The sequence below is a fragment of the Indicator indicator genome, chromosome 10, assembly GCF_027791375.1.
Source record: "Indicator indicator isolate 239-I01 chromosome 10, UM_Iind_1.1, whole genome shotgun sequence".
Lineage (NCBI taxonomy): Eukaryota > Metazoa > Chordata > Aves > Piciformes > Indicatoridae > Indicator > Indicator indicator.
The window spans coordinates 34932560-34952986 of NC_072019.1; the positions used below are offsets into that span (position 1 = coordinate 34932560).

Below are 20427 nucleotides of genomic sequence, written 5' to 3' on the forward strand. Positions count from 1 at the left end.
ACCTGGGAGATGGACTTCACCTGAGCCTTGGTTTTCCCTAGTCAAGGCTCATCAGTGCTGCGTTGTAGGAATCTGAGGGCTCAGGAATGGTCTCGTCTGGCCTTGCTGCCATGACTTCTAACCCAGGTCTGATGCACAAAGAGGAAGGATGTGTGATTGGTACAGAGGCTCCCTTCAGCATGGCTTCTCTTGCCTTATGAGGATTTCTTGGTTCCCTAGATGGAGTAATGGTCCAGATAACTGCAGAGAACATGGACTCTTTGAGGCAGGCTTTGAGAGAGATGAAAGACTTCACCATCACTTGTGGCAAAGTAGATGCTGAAGATCCTCAGGAACATGTCCATATTCAGTGGGTGGAAGATGATAAGAACTTCAGTAAGGGGTAAGTAGAGGAGCAATCACTTGACACCATTCAGGTGGCTCTTTGACTGTGCTTGTTAAAAATTTTAATTGATCTTAATAAGGTGCACAAGCCTTCAAATCAATAGGAGTTATGTCTGGGCCTCTCTTTTTTTTGAGTGATAAAATGCAATTAAATAAAATGAAAATAGAATTGAGACACCAGAGCTTTGGGGCATCAATTTAGAAAGCTGTCAGTGCTATGGATTTTTTGCCATTGCTGATAGCCAGTTATGGGAAACCACTAAGCTGTCTCCAAGCTCAGTGCTTGTCATGTCAGTGGTCACTTTGCTCTCTTGGCACCTGGCCTGCAGTAAGCAGTGCTGGAAATAAAACTGCTGGTTTATTTCCAACAACAGTCTGTTGGGGCTCATGGTAGTTCAGCCAAAAGAAAGGTGGATGTGGCAGCTGAGGTATTGATGGCAGTGAAATGCTGTTGTCACAGGTACAACAGGCGGGACTCAGCACCTAGAGGGAAGGCTATCTCTGCAGTTTCAGGGTCTCTAAGTTCTGGGCTAAGCAGTGTCTCAGCATTGCTTGGCCTACACTGACGTTACAGATGAGCGATAATGAGGAGACTTTATTGTGGCCTTCCAGTATCTAAAGGGGGCTACAAGAAAGCTGGTGAGGGACTTTTTAGGGTGTCAGGTAGCTAGGTCCAGCTGCAGAAGACTCACCAACAAAGCTGCAGTAAGACCACTGGAGGATTCAGGTGTCACAGGGAGCTGCCCTTGGAGCCTGAGGTGGTTCTCCTGTGTAGTGGGCTCTGTTCAGCACATAGGACTGATCCTTTTCCCTCCCTTTTCCAGTGTTGTAAGCCCTATTGATGGGAAGTCCATGGAGTCTATCACAAGTGTGAAGATCTTCCATGGCTCAGAGTACAAGGCAAATGGGAAGGTCATCCGCTGGACAGAGGTAAGCAGCCAGATGGAGTGGCAGGGAACTGCTTGAGAGAGTGCAGTGCAGAGCCACAAAACTGGAGTGGAACATCTGCCTTCTGAGGAGAGACTGAGCAGCTGGGGCTTGGTAGCTTGGAGAGGACGAGCCTGAGAGGTGACCTCATTGCTGTTGATAAAAGATGTGCAGGGTGAGTGCCCAGAGGCTGGAGCCAGGCTCTGCTGGGTGATGCCCAATGCCAGCACAAGGGGCAGTGGTGGAAGTTGAGGCAGAGGACGTTCCATGGAAACAGGAGGAAGAATTATTTCCCTATGAGGAAGACAGAACATTGGAACAGGCTGCCCAGGGGGTTGTGGAGTCTCCCTCTCTGGAGATATTCAAGATCTGCCTGGATGTGTTCCTGTGTGATCTGCTCTGGAAGGGGGGGTTGGACTGGATGATCTCTTGAGGTCCCTTCCAGCCCCCTAACCTTCTGTGATTCTGTGAAACTCACATGTGGAATTTTGGCCTTGCAGCTCCTGCCCAGGCTTCTTTCACCCTGCTCTCCCTGCTCACCACAACTAAAGCAGCAGATTCTTCAGGACTAACCTGTTAGCTCTGTTCCCTCCAAGGGAAGATTCAGTTGGGCAGAATGAATCCCCTACTGCTGGTACAGGGCTCTGCAGCCTGCTCTGCACTGACCATCTCTTCTCACACGGGGGTGTGGAAGGTGGAGGGAAGGTGACAGTTGGTGTCACCAGTGGTTGGGTTTAAAAACCAGCCCTGGGAATGGAGACAGACCTTTGAACCATGCAATTTGGAGCCACCTTCCCTCAAGTGTTGCAAATTAAAATGAAAGTGCCATGGCATCAATCATTTGCACAAACTGCTGGCACAGCTGATGGCACCTGGGCCTCTGCCAGCACACAACTGACAATGGCAAACGCTTTCTTCAAGTGTTTCACTTAAGTTGCCCAGGAGGAACCAAGTTACTTGCTGCAGCTTGCCTCCTTAGTGTCCTCTTCTCCCAGGGCTGCTGGGCAGCACAGAGACAAGTTCAGTGACAGCAGCAGTACAGATCTTCAGGCTGTACTAAAAAAAGTAGCTTTTCTGGAGCTAACATCTGTTTGAAAGCAGGTTTTGATTAAAACTCTGGATTTCCATAATGAGGCTTTTGAGCAGAACTGAAAGGTTTTTGAGGCCATGACTGTTTGAAATCTTTATTTTGAAGGTTTAATCCACCCCCCCTCCCCAGGGTGGTTTGTCTTTCAGGGTCTTTGCTGGTCTTCTCCAGCAGCTCTTCTTTACATCCTGACATGTAAAAAGCTTAACTGGCCTCTCCCTAGCCTGATTTTCTTTCAAGTCAGGTAGCACCTCTTGTGCCAACTCTTCCCTTCAGGTGTTTTTCCTGGAAAATGATGAGCAACACAGCAGCCTGAGTGACCCAGCAGATCACAGCAGGCTGACCGAGAACGTGGCTAAGGCTTTCTGCTTGGCTCTTTGTCCTCACCTGAAGCTGCTGAAGGAAGATGGAATGACCAAGCTGGGGCTGCGTGTGACGCTTGACTCAGATCAAGTAAGTCTTGACTAAGCTCGGTTTAACTGGGTGGGGTTTGTCCTGTTGTGGTCACCACAGAGGGCATACACCACTTGAACCACTCGTGCTTGAAGTACCACCAGCAGCAGATGCCAGTGGGGTGCTGCTGGCTGCTGCTTGGAGTTTGGGGCCATCTGTTACAGTAGGCAAGCCTGAATTAACACCATGCCTGACCTCTGTAGGCCATGAGCAGCAGCTGCTCTGTGGTCAGATACCTGTGGGTTGCAAGCCCACCACATGCTCAGAGGAGATTCTAAAGCACTTATCACCAGAGGTGAAAACCAGAAGTGTTTTAAATGTATTCTTGGGGGAGCATCAAACACAACATTCAAAGAGAGTTCCCTGCATGGCCCTTCCTAGAAGATCACACTGTGTATGGGGTAGAGAAACAGATGGGAGGTCTCCTCAAGCCTGCTCTCCAGCCAAAGCTGTAAGAAGAGATAAGGCTCTCTCTTGGCAGGAAAGCTGCCCTTGGAGTGGCGTGTCCTTAGCATCAACCCAGCTTTTCAGCACCATGTGCCTTAATCTGCTAAGGCAGGGTGGGTTCCTGCTCATCTGAATGATCTGCTTTGACAAAGCAGGAGGAAAAAAAAAGAGGGTCTAGGCAGCCACTGGGAACAGGGGAAGAACAAAAACAAGTGGAAAAGCTGCTTAGTGCCTGCTGCAGCCTGTTCAGAGGCCATGGCCTTGTGCTGCTCATCCTCCTGCCCAGCAGCTCCCTTGCTGCCCCTGACTGGAGCCCTATATGCCATGCAGGCCTAGGGGCCACACTCTGTCAAACCCGCTCTGTTTATTTTGTAGGTTGGTTATCAAGCTGGGAGCAATGGACAGCCACTGCCCTCTCAGTACATGAAGGACCTGGACAGTGCCTTAGTGCCAGTGATTCATGGAGGGGCATGTCAGCTGAGTGAGGGGCCGGTCATAATGGAGCTCATCTTTTATATTCTGGAAAACATCTCATAAGAGGACTTCATTTTCTGTTCAGACCTGTTCCAGCAGCAGTTGTATCTGAATCATTTGCACTTTAAAACTGGAAAATTAAGCTTTTGTTAACACTACTGGGGAGGGAGGAAGAGGGAGGGGGAGGGACAGTTGTTCCATAATTCTAAATCTTCTATGCATTGTCAACAACCAGAGGATCAGGGCAGCTTCTATACTGCAACATGGCTACGCTCTCCTTGCAGCTACTCCACTTCTGTTACTGTTTAGACAAATGCTGATGTTAGAGACTTGCAGTCCTGTACTCGCCATGCTCGAAGGGGTGCAAGGGCCCCAGGGGCCTCAATAAAAGGTGAAACTCCACTCTTGTCCTGGTTGTAGATGGACACCTGAGAGACGGCAGCCAAGGCCCCCACGCTGCCCTCCTTGTAGCGCCGGCCCTGGTTCCTCTGTAGCCAGTAAAAGGAAGGATGCCATTGTCTGGGCCAGGTTGGTGGCTGCAGTAGGCTTGGAGTAGTCCCAAGAGACACAGAGGGGTGACCTGGCCCTATCCACAGCAGTGTCTGCAGCCAGGCAAGCAGAGCAGGTGATAGGGTGCAGAGTGCAGCTCTGCCTGGCACAGGCTGCTGTGCTCCTTTCCTCTATGTCCTACCAAACCCATCACTATGACCTCCTACAACAACTCTGCTCTTCTTTCCTTCCTTTACAACTCTGTCTGAAGCACAGGAAAAGTGCAGCTCTGGCTGTTGCCTCTTCCCCAGCAGATCAAACGTCCAGGGTTCTGCCCCTCTCCTTGCTGTATGCTGTCGTGTTCTGTGCTGGAGTCACAGAACACCAGAGCCTGCACTTCCCAGGGACAGCTAGCATCCTGCCAGGGCTCACCTGTGATACAAGCACAGAGGGGCTGGTTCTGCAGTGCTGCTGAAAAAGGCTTTCTGGGCAGCTCTCAACACTTGCACTTGGTCCCAGTGCTCTTGGTCTCACCAGAGAGGGCTTTACTGAGGCAAGCAGCTGCTCCTATCTGCCACGACCTTGTGAAGCTGGAATTGCACTGGCCCAAGGAGATGTGGGTCCACATTCTGACTCTCCATGGAAAGGTGTGAAGCAGTGGGAAGAGCTGTAAGCAGGAGAAGGGGTTTGGTTTGCTTAGCCACAGTCATGCAAAGCAGCAGCTTTGAGTCCCTCCCAGGGAGGGAGGCAGGTAGGAGAATTATTTTCCTGTCTATAGAGAAAAATGGATGTGGGAAGGGAGGCTCAGACCTTGCAGTATCCCTCCTGGCAGCCAGTCTTGGTGGGTGCAGGGGGCACAGCTGTAGTGTTGCTGTAGGTGAGTAATGCAGGCAGCCCTTCACCTGTGGAGCCAGACTGTTGCTGTAGTTAGAGAGGGAGCCTTGGCTGGGCACAGGGCAAGGCTCCTGTCCCCACAACCATGCAGTGTATAGAGAAGCAGAGCACAGCTGTGCATGGGTGCAGAAATGCCTGCTGCTCCTTGAGGGAAAAGCCAAGGCTGACAAATCCAACACTGCACTTACAGCTCCCACCCAACCCTGGGAGAACGCAGCCTGGGCCATCTCCAGCAACAAAAACTGGCAGCACACTGCTGCCTTGGGAGGGGAAGTGCCAGATCCAAGTGAAGCCTTGCCCCTGGCCTTGGGCAAAGCTGCCTGGCTTGCTGTGGCACGGTGAACGCTTGCTGCTGGGCAGAGCTGAGGCTGGCATGCACTCGGCAGCCTCCCTCTGTCTGTGCAGTGCAGCCTCCCAAAGTCTGCTTTCAGACCCCCCCTTGCTGGCAGAGCACCTCTGAACTAAGTGACGATGCCCTTCCTCCAGAGCCTGCACCCAGCTTTGCCACAGCAGCAGCTTTCCAGTTACCTTATTTGCGTCCTTATGCTTGATAATGCAGCAAAAAGAGGTGAAACAAATCTTCTCTGCCTCTGCCCCCAGAGTCTTTGAGGTTTGGGTTAGGTTGTGCAGAACACCACCAGCTGGTGACTGAGGTTTACTTCAACCATAGCCTTGGGGCTGACCTTACCGACCATGTTGTTAAGAGATGAGTGCTTGTTTGAGAAACAAAATGTACTTTTGAACTTCAGTTAGTTAACACTGCAAAAACCAGCATATTATATTTTTATTTCCAACATGTAGTTTTGTATATTAAATTTATTGAAATTCAAACCTGAACACTGTTTTGTCTTCATCTGCTCAGGACGACAGGGGTAGCTCTGCCTCACTCTGCACTCTTCCCTTTCACCCTCAGCCCTGCCCACACAGCTGGGGCAGGAGCTGTCCCCATGCCCCAGCACAGGCACAGCCTCTCCTCTCAGACCAGAGCTTTAGAAGCACAAACAGATTTGCTACCATTTTTGTATGCTGCTGATCAAAAGCATTCCTGGAGACAGTCACAATCCAGTTTTCTAACTGACCGAGTGGCTGCTCTCCCCAGCCCCTGGAAGATCTGCAGAAGCCTCTTTCTCTGAAGACATGAGGAAGGCTAGGAAGCAGCAGAGGCTGATGGACTTTCTTTTTCCCCCCTCCTCTCTTAAATTAAAACCCCACAAAGCCCAGAAGAAAGATGAAGGCACAGTACCAGGCTGCAGCGACCAAGCAGTGCAGCAAGCATGGCAGACAGCTGGCAGCCAGAACAAAAACATCAACACCTCAGAATTTTGCATCCTTTCCTCCTGCCAGGAGCCTGGCGCTGCGCTGGCAGGTGGGGAGGGGGCACAGTGCCACACCCCTGCTGCCCCAGCTCTGCCTCCTCCGCTCGAGGAAACGGCAAAACCCCAAAGAGGCCTTGGTAAGCAAACAGAAAAAGCAGGAGCAGACTCTGCAGGGAGCACACTGGCTGCTCTGCAGGTGAAGAAATGAGTGCCAGGAAAGGCCTTACCTGTGCCAGACTCAAGAGCTGCTGCACTGCCTCGGGAAGCTCCTGAGGGGCTGCCTCTGCACACAGCTCTGCATAGTTCATGGAACATTCACTGGTGCTGCCCCAGCAGCCCCACGTTAAGGCAACGCTGTCTGTTTTGTGTAACCAGTTCCAGTCCCCTGCAGCAGCACAGCTGGGAGCCCTACGCTAGCCTCAGAGCTGGGAGTCAGCAGTGTGGCTCAAGGGGCAGTAGCAGCTTTGAACATCTTTGGTGCTTGCAGCTAGCAGCATCTTCCCGCGTGCGTCCATCCCACCACCCTTCAACCTTCCAAGGGAGCTGTGGGGAAGAATCACACAAAACCCCTCAGGAATGACTTGATGCAGCTCTGGGCAGATGGCCACAGTTCAAGGTCATGTTATGTGTAAAATGCTGACAGGAGTGTTCTGGGTGGACAACAAAACAATGCCCAGGGCACAGTTCTCCAGCTCTACTGATTGGAAGTGCTCAGGTGTGCAGCCATGGCAGACACAGCCATCACACCTGTCCCTCACAGGCCACTCTCTGATCATCCTGACTGCAGCCTCACAGTCCCTGTGGTGATACACTTCCAGAGTTGTGTAGTGAAACAGGCCCTCCATCTAAGGCAACTCAGAAGCAGACAGGTAGCAAGCATGTGCTGTAGGTGTGAAGCTGATGAGCATCAGCTGAACTGCCACTTAAAAGTGAAAAGCACAACAAGAGGCTAAGAAGGGGCACAACAACTGCAGGAGCACTTTGCACTGCTCCATCATCTGCTTTCCATGAGAGGTGGTGAGGTTTGCTCCACACTCTGGTGCCTGAGGAGGGTTCTCCGAGCTGTCACAGCACAGCAAACACCTGCTGGGAAGGGCTCAGCACAGGCAGTGCCCTGCCACTAATGCCCTGTGACTGCAGCAAAGGTGCAGGGTACCACAGGCAGAACTGTCCCTGCAGAGTCCCTGTCCTCTGCCCAGCTCTCTGAACAGAAGCTGTGGGAGAAGTAAGGCTGCAGTTGCTCCTGCCCAGATGTCTCAGGTGCCCAGAAGGAAACCTAGCTCTACATTTTCCTTTCAGATGAAACCAAACAGACTTTACCCTTCTCTAGCTTCTGGTAAGGGTCCTGCTAACTCTGAAAGGTGTTTTGCTAACCTTAGGACAGACAGACATCCTCCCTCCTACCCAGGGCTCAGCAACATTCCAGTGCTGTTCCCGGTAAAGGTGATGCTGGAGGCTCTCCTAGTACCTCAGGGGAGTGTGACCTAAGCACCTTTGATACACAAACTGATCAGAGATCCTGCAGCCTCCTGTCTGCAATGATGCCAACTCCCCACTACCAGGGTAAGGCTGAGTGGTGTCAAAGCCAGAGCTGGGTCATGAGGTCGCTGACAAAGGACGCTGGAGCAGTGAGCTGCAGCCCTGTCCCTCTTCAGATGCAGATCCATACCTCAGCCAGAGCTAATGCTCCAGGACCAGCCAGTTCTCTGTAACTGTCTGAAGATCTTGACCACTGAGGGGCTCCCTGAGTCTCACTTTCACCTCCAGTTTCCCTCCAGTGGGCTTTCTGCCATCAAATATCTGAAAGAACCACAAAGCCAAGAGCAATTAGCACACACAAAAACAAGCTCACACCACAGTGCCTCAGGCAACTACTAACTTTTGCCCCAGGACTAAAAGGTGACAGAAGTCACCTGCAGGTGACTGCAGTGCCACAGCCAGGTGCTTCTCCAGACTCAGAACTGAGCAGACAAGGTTCCCCACACAAACTATGCAAGGCAGCTTGTACCCCTGCCTGCACTTCCCCATGAGGGTGGTCAGACACTGGAACAGGTTGCCCAGGGAGGTGGTAGAAGCCTCATCCCTGGAGGTTTTTAAGGCCAGGCTGGATGTGGCTCTGAGCAACCTGCTGTAGTGTGAGGTGTCCCTGCCCATGGCAGGGGGGTTGGGACTGGATGATCCTTGAGGTCCTTTCCAACCCTGACCATTCCATACCCCTACTTGCTGAGCCCCTCAAGTACAAACAGACTCCACAGGCAGCTCAGAGGACACTAAGGGCAGTGGTGTCCTCAGCATGGCTGTGATGTGTCCATTTCTTATTGAGGTTCCACTTGGTGATGTCCTTTTGGATCTTAGGGCAGCTCTCTATCCACTCCAGCAGTCTTCACTTAGCCCTTTGGTCTGCTAGCTACCAACACAAATAATGTGGGGAGGCACCAACTGGTCCCAACGAAGGAAACTGTCTCGGTACAGAAAAGCTGCAGGAGAGAGTCCCCAGGAAGTTGCCATGACCAGAAATGTTCCAGCTAAGCCAAGCTTCAAGAGCTGAGAAGGCCATGAAGTGCCCTCCTGTATCAGAGCCACCCTGCACACACAGGCACTGCAGCTCCCATGGCAGCCAGGGAACCTACCTCGAGGATCTCTCGGACTTCACATTCAGACTCCAGCCTCTCCAGTTTCAAGTGTGCTGTCCCCACCTGCTTGTCACTTCTGAAGAAGGACCTGTGGGAAAGAAATCTTCCTCAGCTGACTGGGTAAGGCTTTCCAGAACACTGAAGAGAAAGCAAGCTAAGAGGCCACCACTATGTGCACTGCATCCAGGAGAGCCAGGCAAGGGATGCTGCTGGAGCTCTACAGAGCAGGGTGCAAGGGACAAACCCTCGGTGAACTGCACTCTAAGGACAAGGTGCAGAAGACTCCTTTTGGGATGCTTCTCTTGCAGCCCAGTGAAAGGACAGCAGTGAGGACAATCAACTGAACTAGGACAACTAACTAGCACTTGGAATGGCAGCAGCTTTAAACCCTGCACAGCCAACAGAACAGGCTGAGACTTCCCAAGGAAGCTGCTGACATGTCCCAGGCAGCTGCTGACTTTGGCAAAAGGAAAAGCAGAGAAAAGTCAGATCATAGAATTGTTAGGGTTGAAAGGGACCTCAAAGATCATCTAGTTCAGCCTGTTTCATTCTGATAAATCAGAACACAGGGAAACCAACCACCCATGCCTGTCCTGGCTTAGACAGAGAATCTGACAAGAATCCAGAAACTTCCTTTCTTATTTAGGAAAAAAACCAAACAGAAACACCCCAGCCCTGCAGCATCACCCTGCTTCCTGTCAGCATCAGGAGATGCTGAGGTGTTATCAAGCAGGACTTGAGCCATGCAGTGAGCACTCTGAAGAGCCTTAGGCCCATGCCATCTGTGGCAAAGTACTCAGCACAGGAATGCACAGACCTGCTGCTGCCATCAGTGCCTCCAAGTGACCACCTGTGAACCCCAGTGACTGGAACAGGATCTAGGCTGTCTCCTCACATCCATCACCCTGAGGATTGCTTCATTCTCAGACTCCACACAGCTCACATCAGCTGCAGAGTCAGCAACTGATGACATCACCCAGACCTTGACCTCACTCTCTGGCTGTGTTGTGAACAGTGTCAGGAAGGGTGTGGCTCATGGTGCCCAGGCCTCTCTGGGCCAAGAAGACAATGGTGCCATCAGCCCAGGCTGCAGTCAGCTCTCAGGAGGGGGTCAGACACTTCTGGATTCTGAATGCACTGCAGCATGCAGCAAGGAGCACCTCTGCCCACAGCCTGCTGCTGAAGGGCTGGAAAGGCTCCAGCTCAGTTGACATTGCTTTGATTTGGCAGCCTGTCCATCCCAGCACAGAGTGCTGTTAGTAAAGAACAACGTCACAGCTACCTCGGGCATGCTGGCACTGCCTCCCAGCACAGGGCCTGGGAATCTGCCTGACAGAAAGCCTTCCAAAGATGAGGCTGCATTCTGCCTTGAGCAGTCTACAGCAGCCTCACAAAGCCACTTGGGAAGGGTCAGGATTTGTTAGCTTCCATGGTAGGATGCCTCCATTCCCTCACAAGCACCCTAAAATGGAGCTGCGTTACATAAGTGTGCTGCAGCATGCTGGACACTGCTCATCAGCTGAAGAGGAGAATCAGCACTTCTCCTGGCTGCAGGTTTTGAAAGCATTCCTCCACTGCATACCTCTGCAAACACCACAGACTGGGGCAGCCCTGATCGGTTCTAGGGGGCCTGCAGCGAAGAATGGGAACTTGCTCCAGGCCATGGCTTCAGAAACAGCTCTGAGGAAATCTCCTTTTGTCTGCAGAAGCATTTGGGGGAGGTTTAAGGAGAGACTTTTCTTTTGGAAATATACATTGCTGGGATTTTACTTCCAAGTGATTTTAACCTGAAGTGCAATATCTGTGACGTGAAACAAGTCTCCTTTGCTCACTGAGAGAAAATAATTCCTGGGAGATGGTCAGAGAGCTATTAAAGACCCCAAAACTACAACATCTACAACATGCTCAGGGGGTTGGAGCAGCTCTGCTACGAGGACAGGCTGAGGGAGCTGGGGGTGTTCAGCCTGGAGAAGAGAAGGCTCCAGGGAGACCTAATAGCAGACTGCCAGTACCTGAAGGGGGCTACAGGAAGGCTGCAGAGAGACTGTTTGCAAAGGCCTGCAGGGACAGGAGGAGGGACAATGGCTTCAAACTAGAGAAGAGCAGATTTAGATTGGATATCAGGAAGAAGTTCTTCACTATGAGGGTGGTGGAAAACTGGAACAGGTTGATCAGGAAGGTGGTTGAGATTCCTTCCCTGGAGATATTCAAGGTGAAACTCAACGAGGCCCTGGGCAACCTGATCTAGTTGGGGATGTCCCTGCTGACTGCAGGGAGGTCAGACTGGATGACCTCTGGAGGCCCCTCCCAGCCTGGACCATTCTGTGATTCTATGATCTACAAGCATTTCTGAGGTGTTACTCATCTATAGTCTTGAAGACAAGGAGCAGTCAGCCCTCAGAGCCTGGATCACTTCATCCTCCCCTGCAAAGGTGGCTGGGGCAAGGTGATCAGAGGGCATTTCTTCTCTGCTCCTTTCCTGCTGCTGTTTGGCCAGGGGAACTGCCACCCCTCCAACCCAGGCCAGAAGCAAGCATGGTTCCATGGTTCTGTGGTTCCTGGTGTGAGGAAGGTATCCTGGACCCAGAGAACTTGCATTGCATCTTTTGCTCATCTCCAGAAAGGCTTCAAAGGGCAGCTTGGAGCTGACACAGCTCAAGAATCACTGCAGTGTGCTTCCCAATGGAGAACTGAGGCCTGAGTTCAGGCCTTAAAACCAAGCACAGTTCCAGCTGGCAGGAGAAGAGGGTATGCCCCATGTGCACAGTGAAATGCAAAAGAGAGGGAAAACCTCTCACAGAATCCTGGAATTACTAAGGCTGGAAAAGACCTCTGAGATCACCAAGCCCAGCCTATGACCTAACAGCACCACATCAGGTAAACCATGCCCCCATTGCCACATCCAAGCTTTGCTTAAAGACCTCCAGTGGTGGTGACTCCACCACCTCCCTGGGCAGTCCATCCCAGTGCCTAATCAGCCTTTCTGTCAGGAAGCGCTTCCTAGTATCCAACCCAACAGAGTCTAACCCAACAGAGTCTAACCCAACAGAGTCTAACCCAACAGAGTCTAACCCAACAGAGTCTAACCCAACAGAGTCTAACCCATATGTGAACACTTCCCAGGTCCAGGCTGGATCTCTGGTGAGGTCCTGAGCAGCAGAGCAGTGCAGCAGCCAGACTGACAGAGGAGGAGCCAGGAGATCAGCTTTTGCTCCAACAGAGATGAAGATGGAAGATCTGGAGTAAGACCAGTGGGACTTCAAAAACAAAAAAGAACACAAAGAGCCCCCCAGACAGAACTGGGTTATCTAACAACCCATCCAAGTCATGGCTCACAGCCTGCAGAGCAAAGAGAGGCCACTCCGGTTTGGAATAAATGAGCAATGAGCCTGCAGCAGGAGCACTTACCTGAATATTACCAACTGCTAACTCCCACCTCAGCATCATGGGCTCTGAGGCAAGGGGACTCTGTCTCTCCCAAGACAGCCTAACAGTGTGCTAGCAGTGTTCAAGAAATATTGTAAGATCCTCAGAACAAAGAGAAGCACAAACCCATAAGGGTGGTTCTGCCATCACCTGGCACCTGCTTTGCTGCTGGTGGTGTTTTGTTGCCACTTCCTTATTCTAGGAAGTTATCCCATGTGACATTTAAACCTCCTAGTCCTGATGACTAAAGCCAAACTGGAACTTGAAGCCGAATCATCACCTTCTCAGTCTCAGCAATGCCTCTTAACAAACTCATCTGCCAGCCAGGAATCAACTTCACCAAACTTCTGCCCTTTTTCACCCCCCCAGAGCTCAGGCACATTTCATAGAATCGTAGAATTATAGAATCATAGAATGGTCCAGGCCAGGAAGGACCTCCAAAGGTCATTCAGTCCAACCTCCCTGCAGTCAGCAGGGGCATCCCCAACTAGATCAGGCTGCCCAGGGCCTCGTCCAGCCTCACCTTGAATATCTCCAGGGAAGGAGCCTCAACCACCTCCCTGGGCAACCTGTGCCAGTGTTCCACCACCCTCAAAGTGAAGAATTTCTTCTTGATACCCAATCTAAATCTGCTCTGCTCTAGTTTGAAGCCATTGCCCCTTGTCCTGTCACTGCAGGCCCTTGCAAAGTGAAATGGGCCTCTCCAGCCTTCCTGTAGGTCCTCAGATGTGAGAGGCAGACAAGTCTATTGCTAGTTTGGAGACTGTGCTTGATAGCCTTCAGCTCCCAGACTCTTTTCAGCAGCTACTGAAGCAGCACTGAGGGGCAGCAGGCTCTGCACTCACCCTTTATGGAACACCTCAAATTTGATGCCTTTGGAGCGGACGGCTCGCCGGAAGCCTCGGTGATTGCGGTTGATGTTCAGCTTGAACAGCTGGTTGTATTCTACAGTGGTGACAAAGAAATGAGAGCAACTGTGAGAGACAAGCCGTGGCCACTGCTCTGCCACCTGCACCTGCTCAGACCTCTGCTCATCTCCCTGCAGCCCAGTTGTGAAGGGCAAGTCACATCTCTGTGAGCCTTCTTCTCCAGAAGTCATTAGAAGCTGGTGTCCCTGTGTGACAGCACATCTCTGCCCTCCTCCCCTGACAGGGACAGAAACCACAGTGCAGAAAACCCAAGTCATCATCAGGAGGTGACAGCAAGGTACTGCAGAGCTGGAGCCTTTCAGAGACTAAACAGAGTGTCTGCAGCTAACAGAACAAAGCAGTAAGGAAAACCCAGAGGAAGGGTGGTGTGCCTGGGAAGGGTGCTAAGTGACATCATTCATGCTCTTTTAACACCACTCTCACTGCAAGAACTGTGCCCCAGGATACCCTTTGATCAGAAAGTCTCACAGCATTGTACAACTGATGTTCCAACACTTCTGTGGTGTGCCACCCACAACAGCCACCTCTTCTTGGCAGCCTGTGAACCCAAAGCACTCAAGCAAAGTGGCTGCTCAGCAAGTGCTGATCAAGTGATTGGAGGACTTGGAACAAGCTCTCAGCATCTGAGCTTAAGAACTTCCACTAGTAACAGAAAGTAGGTAGAAACTCAGAAGATCAATCTCTCTTTTGAGATGAATTCACAGCTAGCAATTTGGATACTGAATTCAAAGTTGTTTTGATACCAGATGGCTTATTGCAAGAGCTGAAAAAATACTACAGCAATAAACCAGAGTGAATAAGGTGACGAGAGCTGAAACGCACAGCCAGTCTGACACCTGCACTGCATGGCCAGCTGCAAAGGGGCACTCTTCAAAAGCTGCAAATAAAGGATTTTCATCAGTTTCAAGCCACACTCTCTACAAAACCCCAGCCCAAGCTGTGTTTCTGCAGTGCTGCTGTCAGGTTCAGAGATGTTAGGTGGCTCCCAGAAGTCAGGACAGAAGTGGCACTCTCCCAGCACACAGCATCTGGCTGGATTAGAGCTAGCCCATGGGGAGACTCAAATTAACCATTTCACTTAGTCAGTGAAGAAATGTGATTTCTCTGGCCCAGCTCCCAGCAGGGCTGAGAGCTGGAGCATGGTTGGTGGCTCCATCACTCCTCTATTTCATACCACTGTAACTGCCACCACTGTTGGGATGAGGATGAAGGAGCTCTGCCAGTGCAGCTGGACTTGACCCTCCAACAAGCCCTTTCCTAAGAAAGAAGAGGCCCTCTGGCCTAACACACAGTACGAGACTGGCCTGTGCTCTCCAGTGATGCCCAAGTTCTTCCCTCTGTCCCAGAGAAAGTACTAACCTGGACAGTTGTTATTGTTAATGACAGGGGTTTTGCTCTTTTGAGGCTGCTCCTGTTAAGAGAGAGACAGATTGCACAAAGCCATCAGACACTGGTGCAGAACACAGGCAGCAACCATCCCTGGTACCTGTACAGAACAGCAGCAGGCTTTAGGAGGTTATCTGAGAGACAAGAGCAGGGCTCAGCCACCTGCATTTGGCTGTGCTAACAAGTGCAGTCCCAGAGCACACATCAGCCCACACCTTACATTAAACACAGGAGCCACAGAGAAGCTCCACAGGCACTCCCAGCTCAGTCCAGCCACCACTGACTGTGGCTGCTGAACCAGATGCTGCAGCACTCAGCAGTGCTGCTCCTCCTGCAGCACCTGCAATAATAAAGCTACCTGAGGAATTCAGCACAAATCATTCAGGGAATTGCCCTACTATTATTCTGCCTGACAATCAGTCTGATAGCAAAATTAATTAACTTTTAACCTACAGCAAAGTACAAACTACATCTGTGGGGACCAAAGGAGGACAAAGTGACCCAATCTTTGCAGCTACTTTGCCAAAGTGATTGCAGCTAGGGAGGAGCAAGGTGGTGTGGAAGGTGGTGTGCCTGACTGCTGGCTGAACAGCAGAGATCTACCTTTCCCTGGAATAAAGGAAAACAGACAAAAAGCAACGATGCTGATTCTCCCTTATTCCCCAGAAAACCACTCCTGCAGACCAGCTCTGTTTTCAGCCACCCTGATGGAGGGCTGTGGTGTCCTCCATCAAGGCCTTGTGTGACTCAAACCTGATCTGACCATTCCCAGATAATTGAACCTATTTTAGTGGAATTGCTACAAAAGTTATTATCACAGAACCACAGAATGTTAGGGGCTGGAAGGGACCTCAAAAGCTCATCCAGTCCAACCCCCTGCCAGAGCACAAGCACCTGTACCCAAGTCCTACAGGAACACATCCAGGCAGGTCTTGAGTATCTCCAGAGAGGGAGACTCCACAACCCCCCTGGGCAGCCTCTTCCAGTGTTTTGTCACCCTCACAGGGAAATAATTCTTCCTCCTGTTTCCATCGAACTTCCTGTGCCTCAACTTCCACCATTGCCCCTTGTGCTGGCATTGGGCATCACCCAGCAGAGCCTGGCTCCAGCCTCTTGGCACTCACCCTGCACATCTTTATCAACAGCAATGAGGTCACCTCTCAGGCTCCTCCTCTCCAAGCTACAGAGCCCTCAGCTCCCTCAGTCACTCCTCACAAGGAAGATGTTCCACTTCCCTAATCATTTTTGTGGCTCTGTGAGGAGGTATTTGTTACCTCTATTAGGAGGTAAAAATCTGGGCTCTGCAGTCTCACAGGGCTAGGCCTTAGTCCTGTAAGAGCCAGGATTGGGTTTGCCCTAGAAGGCAACAGAAGCCCCAGAACACCTGGTGGAACGGCTGGCGGGGCCTCCTTAGGAACCCTTCTAGCTTTAGGGTTTGGTTCCTTTCAAATCAGGGAGTGCTTCTACAGATGAGGGGAAGAGTAGAGCAGAGGAGACTTTCAAGGGAAGAAGCAACATCTGTCTGTACAAACGCATTTAATGTACACACATAATGGACAACACTGCTCACTAGTAGGGTCAAGAAACTTGGCTGGCCATAGTCCTTCCTCCAGCCATGCACAGCCCAGTCCCTATCCCCTGGTGAGAGCTTTGCCTGCCCTGGTGTTTGGTTAAGTTACCAGTGCAGTTGCACCCCTGAAAGAAATGAACTTCTACCCATTCTGCAAACACTGCAACCACTCTGACTGCTGTCATCGGAGGGCACAGCTGGGCATGGCTTAGCACTGAATGCTGATCAGCAGTAACTGGTAACTGCCAGCCAGTGAACATGCAGGCCTGAAGAAGACACCACACTGCTAAGCGTCAGGTGTGGAGAACAGCAGGAGGAAGGTGCAGTGAAAGGTGCAGCTCTGTTTCTCACAAGAAGTTTCTGTTTTACAAATGAGTTCAGTCAGTGTGCCCAGAAGTGTTTCCCCTTTCTAGAAGCACGCCCAGGCTAATACAGTGACAGGGGTCCCAGACTGAGGGAAGAGAAGACCCAGGAGGACACTCACCGCACTGGGGTACTGAAACTCAAACTTCACAAACGCATCCAAGTCTTTTGGTGACACACCTGGGGGAGACAGCCAGCAGCCAATTCAGACAGACAGACCGCAGCCAACTCAGCCAGCACAGACACTTCCATTGCATTTCAATGCTGAGCACAACTTTCCAGTAGAATTCATTCCCACATATCTCTTGAGAACTGAAAAACCCATCCATCAATCCAAACCCCATGGGAAGCTGGCATCTAAAGGAAGACCTCTGCTCTTCTCAATGCTGCTGCTAGGCCCAAGGCAGTCCAGCACAGGTGCTCTGCAGGCTCCCAGAAACAGGGGACTACAAGCAGCTACAGCAGGAGCAACTCCTGTCTGTTGTTAAGGGTCATTAAGGTGGTGCAAAGTTAAGGCAGGCACTCCTAACAAACCAGGAGATAAACATGAAAGTTAAACTTACCACCCAGATACAAGCAAACCCAAGAGAATTTAAAGTCTTTCCCAGATTCCCTTTGTCTTCTGGGGGGTTTGTTTGCTTAGTTTTTTCAATGCTGTTTAAAGGGGGGGATTTGGGAGCTTGAGCCTGAAACCTGGTTATTTTGGTTTAATGAGTGCTGGCTACAAAAAAGACCCTAAAGTGGTCTTCAGGGTAGAAAGATTTCATTCCCCACTCCCTCCCTTACCTAGGTCAGAGGAGAAGTCCCCTGTGCCTTCTACATACCTGGTGGAGCTGGCAGGTTTATCCCCCTGACAATCAGAAGGTGCATTTCTGTGCTGTTGAGTTCAGAAAATATCCTGGGAAAGAACAAAGACAAAAAGTGTTTTTCTCCCAGTAGGCCACCACCATCTGATCTACTGCCAGGCCAGGCTGCCACTGGCATTGTCAAAGTGACCTCCTAAGCAGATGGTCTTCAGAAAGTGAAAAAAGAACAAGGAAAAAGGTGAGATGAAAACATCTCTGAGGCGTGGTGAAAAAGGCCATGAACAAAGCCCAGAGGCAAACAGGACTGAGGGAAAGGATTGAGACTTACAGAGAGGAAGGAAGAGTGGCTGAAGGAGCAGAACATAAGGGCTGAAGCTTCAGGAATTTTGAAAACCCAGAAGAGAAGTTGGAGAACAACTTCTTTGTATTGCAGTTGTTGAGAGTATGCTCTTGGGAATGGTCAACCTAAGTCTAGGGGCCATCCAAGTGTGCTAAAGCCCACAAGTACTAAACAAAGAGCTAGAGACCAGAAAACTTGTTCCAGCCTGCCTGAGAAATGCCCTTTTTTTACCACACCTTATCATTTTAAAGGTTCTTTCCTCAAAATGATGGCTTGGAGGATCCATCCCTTGTGCTCGTGCCAGCTGTAGGATGTCCATGTCCTTTTTACAACCTTGGGCCAGCTTCTCAAAGCTGCAGAGAAGGCAAACAAATGACACAACCTTACACACCCTGCCACCCCAGAGCGTGCTGCCAGGCACAGGCCTCAGACCAGAGGGCTGAGAGCAAGCTGGAGATGCAGGCCTGCCAGTTACTGAGCTCTTCACATAAAGCTCACCAACCTGAACCCCCCCCAGCTTTAGGGGAGCCAGGCAGACTGAAGCCTGCAGTGCCCACACTGTGGGATGGTGAACAGCAGGGCTTACCGAGTTGTCTCTGCTACATTTCCCAGGTGTGTGAATTGCCTGGAGTACTGCAAACACCTCTGTCAACAGAAACAAACACACAGATGCACTCCAGTGGTCACAGCTGGGGACAACCTCCTTCAAGAAAAGCCAGGAGTTGTCCCAGGTCACCCCAAAACACACACAACTCTCCCCACCGCCTCAGTACTGTGAGCTCCAAGCTGAGCACAGCCTTTTTTTCAGCTGCTCTGCCCTGCTACTTTAGAATCACTTAATTTCTAGATATGAGCTTCACCCAGGGGCTACACTTCATCACCTGGATGCTATTTTCAAACCTGAGTGCTCATATTTAACTAGTGGTAACTTCACAGTCCCAAGCCTCCAAGCACACCCTCTGACTTCAACTTAGCAGAGAATCCAACGCTGAACATTTTCCACTTCAGGACACACAAAACCAGAGGTATTTTAAAAGCCAAGCAAAAGGCCCCACAGAAGCAGTGATGGGATTATAACATTAATAAACTCCAGAGAAATGTGAAAAAAAAACCCCAAAACAACCACAACAACCCCAAAACATTTCTAAAAAGGCTAAAATGGTCACCTCATGTTGGTCCTTCAGCAGTTTTATGAGCTGTGCATACACCTCATCTGCTTTCTGAGACAGCCTGACATCTTCATGGTGTATGAAGATAAAATCACCCTCCTCATCTGTAGGGGGTGATGGCAGCTGCAACACAAGAACATCACATTTCAGAGCCCTTGGAGGAAAAAAAATGACAGAGGAAAAAGTGGTCAGAGTGTATAGAAAGGCCAGGCAGGGGACATGGGCTGGCTTTCCCCTCAAGGCAATTCCAACCCAACCACACTTACACACCACTGTCTCACAACTGCTTAGGTCACAGAAGTGCAGCAGCCTTCCAGGCCTGCTTCCCTGGTTACCAAGGTCAAGAGAGCTCTTAGGGTGCAGTTTGGTTTCTCCACCTACCCAATATCCAGGGAAAAAGCCATCACTGTACCACATGCACCTGATCTGCACCCCACAATGGCCTTCAGACACAGCTCAGAGAACCACTCAGAGCCCAAGCCCAAGGAACACTTCCCAAGTGCATAGTTTAGCTGTGCCATCAAAAACCCAGAAGCAAATGGTCCAGGGAGACTAAATCTTCTCCAAATCTGACACACTTGAGGAGCAGCAGAGGAAAGAAACCAAAAACTAAACCAAAACAGAGAGGGAATTTCAGGGCTCAGTATACAGATTTGTCAGAGGAGGAAGCTAACTTGTGTCAAGAAACATTTATGAAATCATTCACCCTTAGGTGTCTGAGAACATGAAACCAAGCAGAACAGCAGCAGCCCTACTCACCTTGGAAAGATCAACAGGTTTGCCACATCTTGCTTGCTCAATCCTTAGGTCAAGGCTCTTTGCTGTTCTAAGATACATCTTAGCTTGTTCAAGGTTGTTTTCTTTCTTTGCTTTGACAGCTGCCTTCACGTACTGCTTCTTTCTGTTCTCCAGGATTTCCAGCTGCTCTTTAGCTGAAACACAGGTGCATAAAAGCCCTCATTCATGTGACACTGCCCTGCCCCTGGGACAGGTTTCTCACCTTGAGGTTACGCTCACCCAGAGCTCAGTAAGGGTACAGATATCAAATCAGGGCATTTCCTTACTGCCCTGAATTGCTTCTGGGCAAGTCTTGATTGAAATTATCGGAACAAGAACCAAACTTCCTCCTGTCCTTCATCAGAACAGCACTTCACAAGTGTCACCAGAGCAACTACAGACAAGAGACAGACTCCAGTACAGCTGATTGCTCCAAAGCAGAAGCTGAATTCCAACTTCTAGCTTGACATGTTACCTTCCACAAGACAGTGAATATTATCAGCATCTCCTGTACCCCTCTCCCCTCTGCCCTGACCTGTCAGAAATACCCCAGAGGA

The 20427-nt window shown here is 50.6% G+C and overlaps 2 protein-coding genes across 4 annotated transcripts in view; one reads left to right on the top strand and one right to left on the bottom strand.

The window, feature by feature from the left end:
* Positions 1 to 4614, top strand: part of ZFYVE9 (zinc finger FYVE-type containing 9) — a 47699-nt gene extending 43085 nt beyond the window's left edge. For both annotated transcript variants that reach the window (XM_054384031.1, XM_054384032.1), the window contains 4 exons: positions 220 to 382; positions 1209 to 1314; positions 2675 to 2851; positions 3674 to 4614. In XM_054384031.1, coding sequence (XP_054240006.1) covers positions 220 to 382; positions 1209 to 1314; positions 2675 to 2851; positions 3674 to 3835 — 608 coding nt within the window. In that variant the 3' untranslated portion in view covers positions 3836 to 4614. The remainder of the gene's footprint in view (positions 1 to 219; positions 383 to 1208; positions 1315 to 2674; positions 2852 to 3673) is intronic.
* Positions 4615 to 6551: 1937 nt separating this feature from the next.
* CC2D1B (coiled-coil and C2 domain containing 1B) overlaps positions 6552 to 20427 on the bottom strand; it is a 40379-nt gene continuing 26503 nt past the window's right edge. The window contains exons 14-24 of one of the 2 annotated variants that reach the window (XM_054384624.1): positions 19853 to 20025; positions 19091 to 19216; positions 18511 to 18569; positions 18161 to 18277; positions 17603 to 17676; positions 16900 to 16958; positions 14819 to 14870; positions 13376 to 13475; positions 9102 to 9192; positions 8141 to 8271; positions 6552 to 7014 (exon numbers count right to left, since the gene is read on the bottom strand). In XM_054384624.1, the coding sequence (XP_054240599.1) occupies positions 8152 to 8271; positions 9102 to 9192; positions 13376 to 13475; positions 14819 to 14870; positions 16900 to 16958; positions 17603 to 17676; positions 18161 to 18277; positions 18511 to 18569; positions 19091 to 19216; positions 19853 to 20025 (971 nt within the window). In that variant the 3' untranslated portion in view covers positions 6552 to 7014; positions 8141 to 8151. Of the gene's footprint in view, positions 7015 to 8140; positions 8272 to 9101; positions 9193 to 13375; positions 13476 to 14818; positions 14871 to 16899; positions 16959 to 17602; positions 17677 to 18160; positions 18278 to 18510; positions 18570 to 19090; positions 19217 to 19852; positions 20026 to 20427 lie in introns of those variants that run through there. The other variant, XM_054384625.1, reaches the window with a different exon arrangement.